The 15,596-nt window shown below is 37.8% G+C and overlaps 2 protein-coding genes across 2 annotated transcripts; one reads left to right on the top strand and one right to left on the bottom strand.

Annotated features, from left to right (window-relative positions):
- Positions 1-5,028: 5,028 nt before the first annotated feature.
- On the top strand, positions 5,029-8,915 carry LOC149673573 (glucose dehydrogenase [FAD, quinone]-like). The gene is made up of 11 exons (XM_089840013.1): positions 5,029-5,122; positions 5,680-5,720; positions 5,933-6,166; positions 6,680-6,872; positions 7,093-7,224; positions 7,279-7,571; positions 7,635-7,791; positions 7,864-8,024; positions 8,125-8,302; positions 8,373-8,595; positions 8,663-8,915. The coding sequence occupies exons 1-11, from the start codon at positions 5,029-5,031 to the stop codon at positions 8,793-8,795; spliced, it is 1,839 nt and encodes a 612-aa protein (XP_089696139.1). The 3' UTR covers positions 8,796-8,915.
- Positions 8,916-12,120: 3,205 nt separating this feature from the next.
- LOC149673572 (uncharacterized) lies at positions 12,121-15,555 on the bottom strand. The gene has a single exon (XM_089839157.1). The coding sequence runs from the start codon at positions 15,139-15,141 to the stop codon at positions 12,982-12,984; it is 2,160 nt and encodes a 719-aa protein (XP_089695283.1). The 5' UTR covers positions 15,142-15,555; the 3' UTR covers positions 12,121-12,981.
- Positions 15,556-15,596: the final 41 nt, after the last annotated feature.

Here is a 15,596-nt window from a genome sequence, read left to right as displayed (position 1 = left end):
TCTCTACACTATTGCAAGAAGGCTGGGATTTAGGGTGGTCATGTGAGCAAGGCAACTAATTCCATTTCCAGTTCAGAATCTAAGTCCTATTTGTGGCCTTATCTGGTCAAGCTTCTTCCTAAACCTTTTGTTATCAGAGGCATTGTCCACTGTAAAACATAATATTACTGTAGTGTGAACTAAGAGTGTTGAATAGTCTAGTTTCTAATGAATGGGACCTATACATGTTGTTTCTGATTAGTCTGCTATAAATTAAAGGACATTTTTCTAGATACAACTAAGTGGGACGTGTAAAAAAAAATAAGGGGTCTACACTATTTAGTTACGGATATATGGGCCTCTTAAACAATGACCCTTAAAATAGGGAAATAGTCCCACACGTGAAACAAGACATCATCCTGGCCTTCTGATTTAGAAGAAATACAGCACTTCGATATTACCTTTTGCGCTACAGCGGGCCACTGCTAACTAGTCTTTGTTATAACCGCGCCTTTGCTAGTAGCTATTAAGAGAAGCGTCACGTTTTTCCCATCTCGCTACAATGTTATTGAATCTTTATCTTGTAGAAATAAATGGATTGCAGTGTACTTGAGTAGGTAAAATGAAGCTAAATGAAAGTGTTGCAGTGTTTTAACATCTTTCAAAGACTTCTATCTCTTCTAAACAAGATGGGCAGGCTAGTACGTATTACTGCAAGTTTGAAACGTTTTCCTTGCTTTAGGGGCCTATGTTTGGGTGCCCGTATATTTGTAATTAAATATTGTAGGCGGCAGGTTCTAGGACATTTTGCTCTCAGTTTGACCGAACCCAGTAGAAAACTAGTTGGCCCAACACCAAACCTGATCAATCGGCCCGAAATAATTATCAGACTGTCGGTCTACAATACTTCATGTCCGAGCAATTTAGTAGGCAAGGTGCATTCCACGTCGTGTTTTGAGTTGTGTATCCGACTTAAGGTGGTTTGAAGACGTTTACCGACGTTTAACCGATTCGGACAACTAACCGCCTGTACCGACAATATCCGACTACAAAACGGATAGAAAATGCTACTAGGGAAAGAACACACCTTAAAATTTGCTCAAGAAGCATGATAAGAGATATGAGATCCTGATAAACAGCGACATTGAAGGCGCTTTTGCAGAAATGCGGTTGGGTACAAACAAAACAACCCTCAAAACGAATACCACGGAAACGGAAAAACAGGTGAAGATAATATGCGGGCTGTTGAAAGAATTGCCATATTTGAAGTCTGACGTTTTTAAACCTGTTTATGCACTGGATATGGACTTCTCCTGTTTATAAAAGTATGATTTCTATTCATCTATAGGTATTAGCTATTGCAATTCACCATTGATAATCGCGATCAGTATTATATTTGGGATGTTTCTTCTCAACGTGGTATTTCAAGTTCCCTGTCCTTATGTTGGTCTTGGATCCTTGGGTATACGACGCACTTTTGTAAGAAATAGTTACTAATTTTGCACATAATATACAACAAATAAGACGTTGGTACTTATTTATCACAGTGCAGTCATTTTGCAAATTGTTTTGCCATGGTAAGACTCTCGATATGAGATGTTGAAATGCCGCCAACAGTCACTTCACGTTTGTGCAACGTCAGGTTGCGACGATTCAGGTAAACTGAGTTCTGAAGAACAACCTGTAGCCATTAACCAAGGTCTACATGCACTAACATTCCGAAACACTAGTACCACCGTTCACGACCACCCGAGTGACCCGCCAGATCATTATAAACTGACAGTTGAAAATCCGTGTTAATGCATCAGCTTGCAGATAACGGATTAAGAAACGGTTAAAAATGGATAACTACAAAGCATTAACTTAACTCTGAATAAAAAATAGTATTGCAAAATCGGATTAGATAAGGTTGCTGGTTTTTTATCAAATTATATACACCTACTTTAATTGCAGATTAAACTATCCGGTAACAATATTATTTGTAAATAAAGAAACGTATTTAATTGACGTTAAAAATTATTATTTAATTATTTTATCTGTTAATTAATGCTCTTAAAACGTACGCAAAAGATTATGTCTACTCCTTTACGAATCCAAAATTACGCTACGAAATCATGAACGGATAAAATTACACATTTATGGTTTTGGTTTCGAATAAGGTTTTTGGAAAATATAGATAGGCTTAAATTATTTGAATGGATAGATCTGATTGATATTCAAGAGATCGTACCTAAGAAACAAAAGTTATACAAATTCCGAGCTCTAGTACTCCCTTCAAAATAATTAATTTCATGATAAAATGTTTTCGGGAAATGTAATTGTTCTTGAAAAAGCGTAGATATGTAATTTTTTCAATTAATTTAGAGGGACTAGATCGATTAACAGTAAAATCAGTTGATTGAATTAAATATTGATTAAGGATTGAGTGGATAAAAATAACTAGAAAAAAATTTCAATATCTGAAACTTCAGTCAATTGATAAACCTCAAACATATCGTTTGTTTTTTCGGCCTTGGTCCAAACCAAGACGGTTTTTTATAATCCTATAATGGTTCATCTGGATTGGATGGGTATTAAGAAAAACGCTGAATTTTGAGACGATTTTAAAAACTGTCTCTATCTCTCTCGCTCTCTCCTAATTTTGAACCGTGCTAGTCGTCTTCCTTCGTTAAAATTTGAGGAGATTTTGCGAAGGCGGAAACTGGCTTGTACTATATAGGCCTCGTGTTTCTAATGGGATTCTACGATTTCCTAGAATGACCACGTTGCCATGGGTAACGCGCTACTAAAATTGAGGATCACTATAGTACCCAAAAAAACATGGATACGCTTAGAAAAAATAAATAAAACAAAGCTATACTGTATATCTCTTCCATACAAATACGGGCCAAGGTTTTAAAAAATTTAAAATTGTAAATTCGGGAACTTATATTTCTTTTTCAGTATTCCCAGAATGCATCGCGTTACTTTATCTACCACCAAGGGGTTATACGACAGTCTCGATACATATCTTTATCGAAAGTTAAAAAAAAATTATCAAAGAATTGATGTCGATTATAAAAGAAATATAATTTGAAAAAATATTCAAATTATTTTCTCTGTTAGTGATCCTGACTGTCCAAAGTCATTTTCCCCCGACTGTCCAAAGTCATTTTCCCCCGACTGTCCAAAGTCATTTTCCCCCGACTGTCCAAAGTCATTTTCCCCCGACTGTCCAAAGTCATTTTCCCCCGACTGTCCAAAGTCATTTTCCCCCGACTGTCCAAAGTCATTTTCCCCCGACTGTCCAAAGTCATTTTCCCCCGACTGTCCAAAGTCATTTTCCCCCGACTGTCCAAAGTAATTTTCTCCCGACTGTCCAAAGTAATTTTCCCTGACAAAGTTTAATATCCACTTCATTTGTACGTAGAAAAGTCAGGAAAAATGTTACGAGTTCAAAGATGACTATAGTGCCGTAAATATATTACTTCAATCAATATGAAAAATCATTTTAAAATTTCCTTGAGAACCCATTTTAAGAAAACCCAAACAACCTTGCAGGATTTCCAGATACCATGGCAACCCTGCCTAAGATACACACGAGTTACCATCTCAATCCGTTAAGGCTCGGTTGGAATCTAGGCTTTTCTATATTTACAATATACTTAGCTTTTAGGGAAGAGATGATTTTAGGGTACACTTTGGAACGACAGCCGGAAAAGGATTGTTTAGACTAAATGATTGATAGAGTCAGAAATATCTACGAATATGAAGCATTAGCCTTAACTTTCAGTATATCATTTGAAATTATGTCATGCGCCCAAACCCAAAACGAACGTAACATTATTTACTCTTTGAAGGGCTCGGATTGGTTCATCTCAAATTGATTTTTAATTAAAAAAAATAACATTTTCAAATCAGCGTGTTCAAAAAAAGGACAGTGGTGATGGTTCTATGGGAAATCAATGTAACTTCTATGACATTTTTGCTCTAAGGGCCAAGTTAGGATTATAGTGTTTTAGGGATGACCCCTTAATTAAATTAGTAATCATTGTCGTTAATTTCCTTAATTATGGGGTCATCCATAAAACACTAAAATGTTTATAACTTGTAAACGGTGTCCCTTGAGGCCAAATATCATAATAGAAGTTATATTTTTGATACAAAATCGTCTACTGCACTTCGGTCCAACCAACATCCCTTTTTGGAATGTTCACCCTGTAATACTCGCGAGCTAAGGCCTAAACAAAGAGATAAATAGTGAAATAAAAAAAATCTGTGCATTTGTTTCTTATTTTCTTTCAGAAAAGACTAAAGCTAAGAATAAGAAGAAGGAGGGAGGAGTAGAAACTGTGGATATTAAGAGTTTCCCAGCAGCCTGGCAATCTATTCCGTTTGAAAAGAATAAAGAAGTCTATAGTGGGTGGTAGAAAGAAACGTTGGAAGCGGATCTTCTTGTCCAATGAACCGTTGGATTTCTTTCCTTGAGCTACGTTTCTTTTTCACGGGTCACTAGAAACCCCTTCCTCGGCTTCTCAGGGTCTTAAAACATCACTTTCGATATCCCTTCCCCCTTCCCTAACCCTAACCCTAGTTCCTACTCCCGAGGAAGGACTCTAAGGGATTGCTCTTGGTCTTCTTTTTATCCATATCCCCCGCTCGCCCATCGAGGATGGATGCTCGACTAAATTCAAGGACATTTACCAAACAGATATTATACGATAAAGCGTTCATTTCTAAACTATAACATGTATAATTTTAATAATTAAAACTATATTTCATAGACAAATATTTGGAGAAACTAAATGTATGAAGTTCTAATGCATCGATTTAATTAATTTATTTATTTTTTATTTTCAATTTAAAAGACGTGATTTGATTATAAAACATCAATAATTTTTAAAAAAAATTACTAATCGTCATGGGCGATTTTTAATTAACCAGAAATTAGGCAAATATTTTCAAAACAGTGCGTACATGTGAGATAATATTAAAAAATTAAAAGAAACCGTGATTGGAATTTTTCCCTTTAACGTCAGACCAGGGATAGATTTAATTTTAGAAGTAGGAATGGAGAACAGAGTAATAAAGGAGCACGTCAAAGTCCTAGACCCCTTCTTCGGGAAGGAGGGGTATGAAAAAGAGGCGGCTCATAGCGACAGAGGTAAATAGGAATTACGTATTTTTCGCCGTCCCCGTCAGCAACGTCACCAAAATGAAGTTTAAGTGAGCCAATAAGATAATTTAAACTTTTCGTTACGTGTTGGAGGGAGAGGCTCTATACTGGGCTATGAGTCGGACTGAAGTAAATACTAAATGTTCTCCATTCCTACGTCTAAAATTAAATCCATCCCTGGTCGGACATACAAATTAATTGGCACGCAAAAAATAGCCATGATACTTAAAGGTTTTAGAAACATTGGCAGTTATTTCAAAACATCTAAATTAATTAATTTTTAGAATTTCCTTGTCGCCAATATATAATGACAAAATAATTGCATTAAATCCTAGTGTAATGAGAATAAATATACAGTGTAGGCCAATACCTCTGAGACTGATGAGGTAGGTAACCTTGAATTTAAATTATAACCATACCCAAATCTAATTATAGCGATCACGCTAGATTTGAAATGATAACAAATTTACATTTGAGGCTATGGCAATGATAATTAACAGAAGTTAAAATTTCCCGAACCTTGAAAATTAATAAAACCATATCAGAATTTAAAAGAATAGATCAAGCTCGATTTCAAACTCAATTCGTACGTCGAACGCGATGGCTAACGACTACACCAGGTTTCCATTCACGTCTAGGAACACTATTTCCCTGTTAATGTCCATTTTTGCCATGACTTACTTTGGAACAGTCAAAAGAACCCACGTAATTACCACCGACCAATGGAATGATACGTACGATTACGTTATAAGTATGCTTTTAATTTTTTGTTTATAATTCGGGAATGATTAATTAAAGGTGATTAACTTTAAATACTTGGTTTATCAAGTCGGGGCGGGATCCGCAGGTTCTACTTTGGCTAATCGCCTAAGTGAAGATTCCTCAAATACCGTTTTGGTTCTGGAAGCTGGCTCGCAAGAAACGGTATTTAACGAAATACCAGCGGCCTACAGCCAACTGGCATTTACCTATCAAGACTGGGGTTATTTTACCGAACCCCAAGTTAACTCTTGTCAGGGACTGGCCGAAAAGGTTACACATTTTAATATAACATAAGTTCACAAGATATGTTTGTTTCATAAGTTTGTCACTGGTTACAAATTGGAGCTTGTCATGAAGTGACGTAGGTCATAGATTCGAGGTAAAGCGACGCATGGTTAGACGCTATCAAAGGCTTAGTAATGCAGACAAAATAGGAAGATGGACTGCAAAACCGCGTCACGTGTAGTCAATTCTCGCTTGTCGTTCTCGAACTAGCTCGAGCTGTAGTCTCTAGCATTACGAAGTATACGTAATGCGAGGGGGTAGACGCTCTAGATCTCTGTGTACACCTGAGTTCGAAAGAGTTCAGCTTTGACAGTGCATAGAGTTCAAATCCTTCGGAACTCAGAGTTCAGCTTTGACAGTACATTGAGTTCAAGTCATATTGTACACCTGAGTTCTCAAGTGTCTTCCCCCTCGACGTAATGTCATACTTATGGAACATATCTTACAAAATTACGATACAATTACTTAATTTCGATTATGGCGGTCATCTTATTTTAGAGGAGTTACTGGCCACGAGGTAAAGTGTTTGGCGGTTCGTCTAGCATTAATTCCATGATATACATACGTGGTAACAGACGAGATTACGATAACTTTGAAAGACAGGGTAACGAAGGATGGGCTTGGAAGGAAGTATTTCCATACTTCCTTAAGTCCGAGGACAATAGAAACATCGGAACTGTCGCCGATATTGGTAAGACTAGAGTCACTAAATTGCCATTTGACCGAAAAATATGCGCATGCGATCTTGAAAGGCGTGACGTAGTTAGTCCGATTAACTTCATTGGTTTAGACCCCGCGTAAAAAATTGGGTCTGCCGGGTTCCAGTCGTGGGAATCGACAAACTAAAAGACCAAAATTCAAGCTTGGCCAATAAACTAACATAACATAATTATAACCACGTTCTTCCAAAGGTTACCATAACACTGGAGGACCATTAACAGTCACTCAACCTAAACACGGCACTAGAATTGGTGACGTCATACTGGAAGGGGCCAGGTACATGGGGTATCCAACGCGCGATTTGAACGGCCTTAATCAAACGGGTATTTAATTCATAATTAAATTACAATTAAGAGTAATTAAATGGGAGGCGTTAGGTTTCAGTAGGACTCAAGGAACAATTCGAGACGGTTTGAGGTGCAGCGCCTCAACCGCTTTCTTGCGACCGGCTAGTTACAGAAAGAATTTGGACATTGTGTCAAAAGCCATGGTGACCAAAATCATATTTAATCAGCAGAAAGAGGCCGTAGCGGTTCAATTTGACCATGGAGGTACTAGTCACGTGGTAACTGTTAAGAAAGAGATCCTTCTATCCGGCGGGGCCATTAATTCACCTCAATTACTTATGCTGTCCGGCGTGGGACCCAAATCTCACTTGGAGAGTTACGGGGTAATAAAAATGTGCCTCACGCACACAAAGTCCGCGCCATAGTAAAATAATCACCAATTATAGATAGAGTCTGTCGTTGACCTACCGGGAGTCGGTGGTAACCTTCAAGACCACGTTAGTATACCGGTGGACTTTACGGTATCTAAAAAGGGTTATACCTTGCAGTTTGAAAACTCGGTAAACACGAACGAACTCGAGGTTTTATTTGGGAAACGTTCAGGTAAAATTTAAATTAAATTTCTGGGTACGGTAAAACCAAACCACCAAAAGTACTATAATAAATATTTCCCAGGTCCCTACGCGATGCTGGGAAGCGTGGAACTTGTGGGTTTCATCAAGACTAAATACGTTAACCAATCAGATGACTGGCCCGATATACAGCTTCACACGTCACCTTACTCCATGGGCAACGCCCCATTTGACTTCACGCGAATCTTCTCCGTTGATAAAACAGTGAGCGTTCATTTAATAATTAACACCAAAGACAAATAGAAATGAGACGGTAGTAAACATCACAATTACTTTTAACAACACGCGTTTAATTGCCAAAAAGGTCTTCCAAAATTACTACGAACCATTCGCCAAGAAATCTGCCTTTGGACTTTGGTTATTATTGCTACGACCGAAAAGTCGAGGGGTCGTAAGGTTAAAATCGAGTGATCCTTATCAACACCCACGAATCGATCCAAGATACTACGAAGACCAATTTGACGTTGATACCATGGTTGATGGTTGGTAAAAAAATAACTTTAGGCTAACCCTAATTAGGCTGTACCCTAATTATAACATAATCTTCAATAGGAGTTAAACAGATATTAGAGATGTCTAAGACGAAACCCTTTCAAGAAATTGGGGTCAAACCATTCGATCGACATATCCCTGGTTGCGAGCGTTACCAATTATGGAGCGATTCGTACATCGAATGCTTGATCAAACATTTAAGTTTAACTATCTATCATCCGTCTGGTACTTGTAAAATGGGTCCCGTTCAGGACATCGATACTGTCGTTGACGCGCGATTGAGGTATATTGTAAAGATTTTTGGAAAATAAGTCAACTGATAGTGTTTAATTTCTTGGGTTTATTTTTAGGGTTAAAGGGGTCAAAAGGTTACGAGTTGTGGACGCGTCCATTATGCCGACTATCGTATCTGGTAATACCAACGCCCCGACCATTATGATCGCCGAAAAAGCGGCTGATATGATCAAGATGGACAATAGATAATATTAATTGAAAATAATATTAACAAATAAAAATAATTACAAATAAAAGTATCCCTTTTGGATAAATAACAACATGTTGAATTTTTCCTTTGAAATTTCTACGATCTGAATGATATGTTCCATAAATTTGTCAGTGATTACAAAATGGAGCTTGTTCTGAAGTGACGTAGGTCATAGGTCCTGGTGAGGCGCTGTACAGACTAAATAGGAAGATGGACTGCAAAACCGATTGTAGTCAATTCTCGCTTGTCATTCTCGAACTAGCTCTCAGTAAGTCTAGAGCTATAGCATTACGAAGTATAGGTTGTGTCATACTTATGAAACATATCTTATAACCTTATGAATATACTAATTGAACGATTCTAAACAACACCTCAAACACTGTACAATTCCCATCTCCTATCATTAAACTGGGACGAAACAAAGACTAAAACTTTAAACTAACCAAGAACGGCGATTTCAAATTACATTTTATCAATCTTAGATCGTAAATAATAAGTTAGTTGACTTTGGTGACATTTCTATCATAAACAGCGACCCTATATACCCTTATGAAAAAGTAACCTAGACTGTCAGAACCTCTTGGACGCCAAAGATTAAGTTATAGAAAACCGAGCGAACAAAAAAAAAACCCCTCTTCAGGAGGCGAGGAGTCAATATGTTTTACGTTCAATTTATATGATGATCAGTTGCGTGTTCTTTTTCTCCACACACAGGACATATTTCGTAAGAAAGGTCCCGAGGCGACATGTGACATTTCAGTCTTTTTGTCTCCTAAATGGGGCTGAGCCAGAAAATGTTCTGTTTGACTGAAACCCTCGTCTCTATTTCTCCTTTTTTGAAAGGGTTCGAGTTCGTATGTCAAGAAGAAGGAAAGAGAGAGTTGTTTGGCAATAATGCCTTTTTCAGTGGACAGAGAAATACGCTCTGACAATATCATCTAGCTTACTATATTTTTCACACCCAAGAAAATAAAGAAAAAAGGATATATACTGAATCCCTGGTTTTAATATATATACAGAGAAATAAAAAAAGAAAGGTTTTTGAAGGGTCAGTGATATGAGAAAAAGAGGTCATCTCAGAAACCTTTAACTTAGACCTAAAAAAAATAGACCTCGACTACGAATATTGGCCAATTTTGAGCTAGAGGTCAATATTAGGGGGATTTTAAAGTTAATACAAAATGTTTTGGTGTAGACATAGATCAAAGTGTCCTGTATCCAACAGTACCAAGTACTTGGATTTTCTAAAGCAACCGGAGTTGTTCGAGTAACTATATAAGCTTTTAATACAAATTAATTTTTAGACCTTCCATGCCAAAAGGGTCAGTTTATAGACAATATTTGAGAGGACAGAACTCGGGGTATTAAAGGGGCTAACCGGCGCTGTTGGGGTGAAGTCCGCCCTTAGTTCAGGGGGAAAACACCCAGCTCTTTGGCCATAAGGAATGGCGCCACTGTCGCGGTGGGCGGGTAAGCAATATGCTAACCAACAGTTTGACCCCCCCCCCTTTCACCCCAACAGCTCCGGCCAGCCCCTTTAACATTATACCATGGACCAAATGGTCCTGTATTCAAAGGTACCAAGTACTTGGACCTAAATAAACCACAGCTCGAGTAATTCAACTTTTAACTTCCATGTCAAAGTGGTCAGTTTATAAACAAACTTTGAGGGGTCAGAACTTTGGTAATTTAAAAGGCACGTTTAAATCCCTTCGGAATATAATACACCAAATTGTCCTGCATTCAATGGTGCGTAGTAATTAGCCCCAAAACAAAAGGAACCGGAGATAACAAGCTTATTACGACTAACTCTAATATGAAAGACTATGGGGAAACATATCCATATCGAAAACATACAACACAAAAAAAAATAAATATATAAAGTAGCCAGCCGGCCTTTAGGCTATAAGAGCGGCAATAGGTAGGCTTTATAAAATGTGTCTTCATCCGAATAAAAATCCTGAAGTTGCTAGCGGAAAAAAGGTCCTGTATTTTGAACGTTAAGCCAAGAAGTGATATCTAGTTTATTAGGAAGAAGGTATAAGATGCTTAAGTATTCGCGCCGTGCCATAGTCCCAGTCCCCCTTTCAAAATACAAGGGGGGGACGTAAAAGGAGGTCGGGCTATTTCGCAACACTCTCCTCAGTCGGAAAATGTGACTCTAATTTTCGTCATTCGCGTCGCCGCGCTGACGTGAGTTTTCAAGAACCAATGAGATGCTGGTTGTAATTTAGAGGCGGGGATTAACTCCGGACAGGCTACGTTTGGACTGGAGATCAAGAGCTAGAAATCTGGCGCGAATTTATACCTTCTCCCTAATACACTAGATATCACTTCTTGGTTAAGCGAACGAGCATCCGAGTATAAAATATTGGATATTCCAGGGCGACGATATATAAAAAAAGTGTTTCAATATTGACGTTATAGAGCATTAAATTTTCACGAACCAATAACTTTTGGAGTGGGCTTCCAACATTTTTCATTCTCTGATATTATGTTAAGCCTAACACAAGGTACCTAACCCAACTCAAATTTATCATAATTCCAGCATATAGCTACGTCTCTAAAAAAAAATAGATCGACTCCCTAATTCAGAAAAATGACGTGTAATTTGCAGGTATCGAATAAGTATCCTATTTTCATACCTTATGACCGTATCTTATTTACACACCACCATAGTTTCAAACCATGATGACAATGACATTAACTTAAAACCGTAGCTTTAAATAGGCTTTTCCAACCTCAAGGCTAAGGTTTAGATAAAGTTTAAGACTTCCTGAGTTATATCGTAGGCTTATTTACTACCGTTGTTTCAAAACCACGAAATGTAACTTCAACTTCAAACTTTATAAACTAACTTACAAGTACTTAAACCATCACCAAATATCAAACTCTTACCAATTCCAAGTGATGACGAATCCACTGAAGCCCTGTGATCGCTCCATCCAATTTCTCAAGTGCACCAGTTGATACTTTTTACTTCACGAAGTTAAGCCTTGGCTATGATTTCCACACATGTTTTCTCAAATTTAAATACTTTTCCGTTTAAAATAAACCCGAAACGATACTCCCCGATTACTAAATATTAATATCTTAAACTTGAATTGTATTTAGTTATATTTAAATTAATAGAAAATTAGGATTAATGAGCCAGCGACGTTCCCTGTTCCTTAAACAGACTCACCCAACAAAGAAACCGTTGGCTGCCTTTGTTCCCAAAAAGGCGCCAACCAGGGGGCGAAACAGATCGCGCAATTTTTCCAAGTACTTTAAAATGATAGTTGAAACAAACTAAAATTTAATTAATTAATTATGAAACGGTAATTAGGCATATATTTTGAATATATTTTATTGCAAAAATTCATACGTTTCTAAATCTACATTAAAACAAACTTATGAACAAACACCACGAAACCATTTAAAAAAAATTATGAAAGACCAGAATTAAAATTAACTTTTAAATACCTTCTGAATATTTATGATTAAAAAGGTGGTTTACGAATAAAATTCCATGACACGTAGAGAGAGACAATTTCCGAACATAGAACAACGTTTAATTTTTTCAAAAACTCTTATTAATATACTTTTTACGTTAACTATCATTAAAAATGTGATGTTATTGTTAAAGATTTTAATGATTTTTAAGTACATAAAAACGTTATTTAAATTGTTTAATAAAATTAAAAGACACGAGTGATTGGCAGTCGTTCATTATGTTTAAAATTAAAATCTAAAATCGAACGTAGGGAAGTTAAATTAATGTTTATGTAACTATGTTTGAAGTTTTTGTGCATTATCAATAAATTTTTATGATTTTTTTTATCTCAGTCACGTTAATGGGTTTTATTTATTAATTTAATCCGCATTAACTAATTAGGGTGTTTTGATGTTAGTGTTAATTTCTCCGCTATATAATCTATACACAATCAATCTCTAGCCAAAATATTTTAGCTGAACGTTGATGTCCTCTAAATTCTAAATACTGGGTTTTCATTTTAAATTTCAAATTTACATTTTCCAATAATTTAATCCTCTCAAATACTTTTAATAATTTGTGCGTTATTTTTTTATTAATTTTTAAGCTTCATGGCCAAATTTCAATAAATTAAGTATAAAATACATGGTGTGTTTGGATTTTAAAAACCCCCAGAGTATTTAATTTAATCGTGATTAAACTTAATTAATCTACCTATGCTCTCTACTGATAACGTGGGCGTAAAAATCATACTTGCCATCGCAAACTTCCCCGCACATGTTACATTTCCAAGGATTATTATCGGAATGCATTCCTCTGTGTAAATAATACAATGTTCTATCTGGGAAAATGATTCCGCAAAAGGCGCATTCGATTGGTGCTGGTTCCGTCGCTTCACGCGAAAGTACCAACGAATTCCTACGTTCGTTGGAAACGGTAGAAGCCGTACTAACTTTACGATGCAAACAAGCGGAACCCAAGACGGGTTTAGCTTCCGGTACATCCCGTCCGCTGTTATTGCTGCCGCCCGATAGGTTACGAACGCTGGTCGACACTTTAGCGTCACCAGCTTCGCAACAGTGACCTCGGTGACAGGGTTTTCTATCCAAAACCCTTCTCCTCTCGTATTTAGAGCTTCGCGCGATTAGAGAATTTATTTCAGGCTTTCGTTCAACTCTCGACGATTCCGAGTCTTCGTTCTGATTGGATGTATCATCTTCTTCACTCGAATTGGCGTTATTTCTGGTAATTTGGCTGGGGTTACTCGCGGTGGGATTCGTTTTGTTTCGTAATTGAGCGGCGAAATGATTTCCAACTTCAGCGTCATCTTCGTCAGGGGCATTTGCGCTTAGTCGACGTTGAGGACAATTCTCAGTCGCGTCCATGGTACTAGTGGGTTGAGCTCCCGCGCTGCTGGAACAGGAATTATGTCCATCGTCAATGTCAATCGGTTCTTGTTTCAAATCGTTGTTCGAAGTCGAAATAGTGCTTGAAGTTGTAGTTGCCGTGCACAAAAACGGGCCTTCATTACTAGCTGGAAATATGGCGGCGCTCTTTTCTCTCATAGACGAAGTTACGTCCGTCAAGGTAGACGTTGAAGTGCCAGGGAAGGATGGATGTTCTATGATGGAACCTGTGAGACTTGACGAACATAGAGGTAATGGTAGAAACGAACTCGTCGTGGCTTGATAGCGTCTGAATGACGATTGATGCGTTGGGTTTGTCGTTGGTTCCCCGTTTGTATTATGGCTGGGGTTATCATTAGGAAACGATGAAGGGGCGGTCGAAGTAGGAACGCTGACATCTTGATTATTGAATGAGAAATTCTGAGATACTCTGGCCAAATCCATTTCTTCCATTAAATCAGCGGGGGTTTCCGTTCCCCCATCATTTTCTTCCGTCCCTTCCTCATCTCCGTGAGGATTGTTGATTTTCCCAGAGGCTGGCGTTGACGCGCTTCCATTTCTCAAATGAGTATTAGTATAATGTATTTTGGCTCCTGCTACTGTAGTGGCGCGAAAACCACATATTCTGCAAACTTTATCTTTAGGAATTCCCGAATGATCGGAAGCCAAGTGCGATTTCAAAGATGGTTTCATACTGTAGCTTTTAATACAAAACGGGCATTTATAGGGACGTTGTTTCGAGTGTTGTCTAACTAAATGTTCCATCAGATGATCGTTACGAGTGAATTTTTTGCTACAAATGCGACATTCGAAAGGACGCACGCCTAAATGACTCATGCGATGACGTTGCATGTTGGCACCATTTGTAAACTTCATTTGACATAAATCGCATTGAAATTCCTTGGGTTTTGATGTTGTCAGTAGGCCTCCCCCTACTAAAGCGGCTGATTTTGAATCGCGCGTTTCTCTGTCGACGTTATTATGAAAGGAAACTACGTGTTCAGTTAGACCTTCTCTATCGGGGGACTGAAAGCCGCAATGTCTAAAATGGCACGAATAGAGTAAATGTCCTCTAGCTGGCCTAGAATCACGGCCATCATCTTCTTTAAGTTCAATAACTTGATGGTATTCTTCCGCGTTCTCAAGGTTGATAGATAAAGGATTGTTTGATCTGTAGGTGCTACAAAATGTCTCCGTATCCATGGGAACAGCGGCCAATGAGTTTGAAGACTCACCGATAACATTTTCATAAAAGGTTACGTGAACTGGTATAGAGGGGACAGATACAACTTCCGCGTTTGAGGATGATTTGGAGACAGTAGCGTCTACCGGGGAGTTATTTATACTTTTATCCGCGTTGGTTGATTCCTCACCCGTTCTATTGTCACCTTCGTAAGAAGCCAAATCTTCCGCATCTGCCATCTTACGATGATGAGGCTTGGGCTTCTCCGATGCCCCACTCATTTATAAAGAGTTATACCGTGAAATTTCCCAAGACCAACCACCAAAACAATGAAACACACTTCATAGGAAGCTTTTCCGTCCTTCAGTTCATCCAAAAAAAATGATAAAATGGCTTACTTTCCGTGCATAAAGTTCTCTTCAGAAGTTGAAACAAAGTAAACCATCTCTAAGCCTAAATTTAAACTTCACATTTGACCGAGGCTTAGCGAAGGAAGGCGAAAAACATAACTTTTTTAAGTTCCAAAACACTTTTAAACGATTTTTCAAACGAAAACGGTATTAAATTAGTTTTTAAATGATATTTTACTCCGTAATTTATTAGATTTTGACGGATTTTAATTATTTATATGAAAACCCTTGGTGACGTGATGGCGGCGATGCTAACTACCGACGACTCGAGATAAGCGACTTCACCGTATTTTCATTTGGAGCTCGTTGATTGGTTATTCAGCTAC

Source organism: Phalangium opilio, unplaced genomic scaffold, assembly GCF_054372755.1.
Source record: "Phalangium opilio isolate 3A_F unplaced genomic scaffold, DU_Popi_V2 ptg000048l_1, whole genome shotgun sequence".
Lineage (NCBI taxonomy): Eukaryota > Metazoa > Arthropoda > Arachnida > Opiliones > Phalangiidae > Phalangium > Phalangium opilio.
Note: the sequence above shows the minus strand (reverse complement) of the source record. Positions and strands in the feature narration are given on the sequence as shown.

Excerpts from the sequence above, each read along its gene's own strand:
- LOC149673573 (XM_089840013.1), top strand. The coding sequence starts at position 5,029 with ATGGAGAACAGAGTAATAAAGGAGCACGTCAAAGTCCTAGACCCCTTC. Across the intron at positions 5,123-5,679 it reads GGCGGCTCATAGCGACAGAG|AATTTAAAAGAATAGATCAA; the intron begins GTAAATAGGAAT and ends AAACCATATCAG. Across the intron at positions 6,167-6,679 it reads GTCAGGGACTGGCCGAAAAG|AGGAGTTACTGGCCACGAGG; the intron begins GTTACACATTTT and ends ATCTTATTTTAG.
- LOC149673572 (XM_089839157.1), bottom strand. The coding sequence starts at position 15,141 with ATGAGTGGGGCATCGGAGAAGCCCAAGCCTCATCATCGTAAGATGGCA.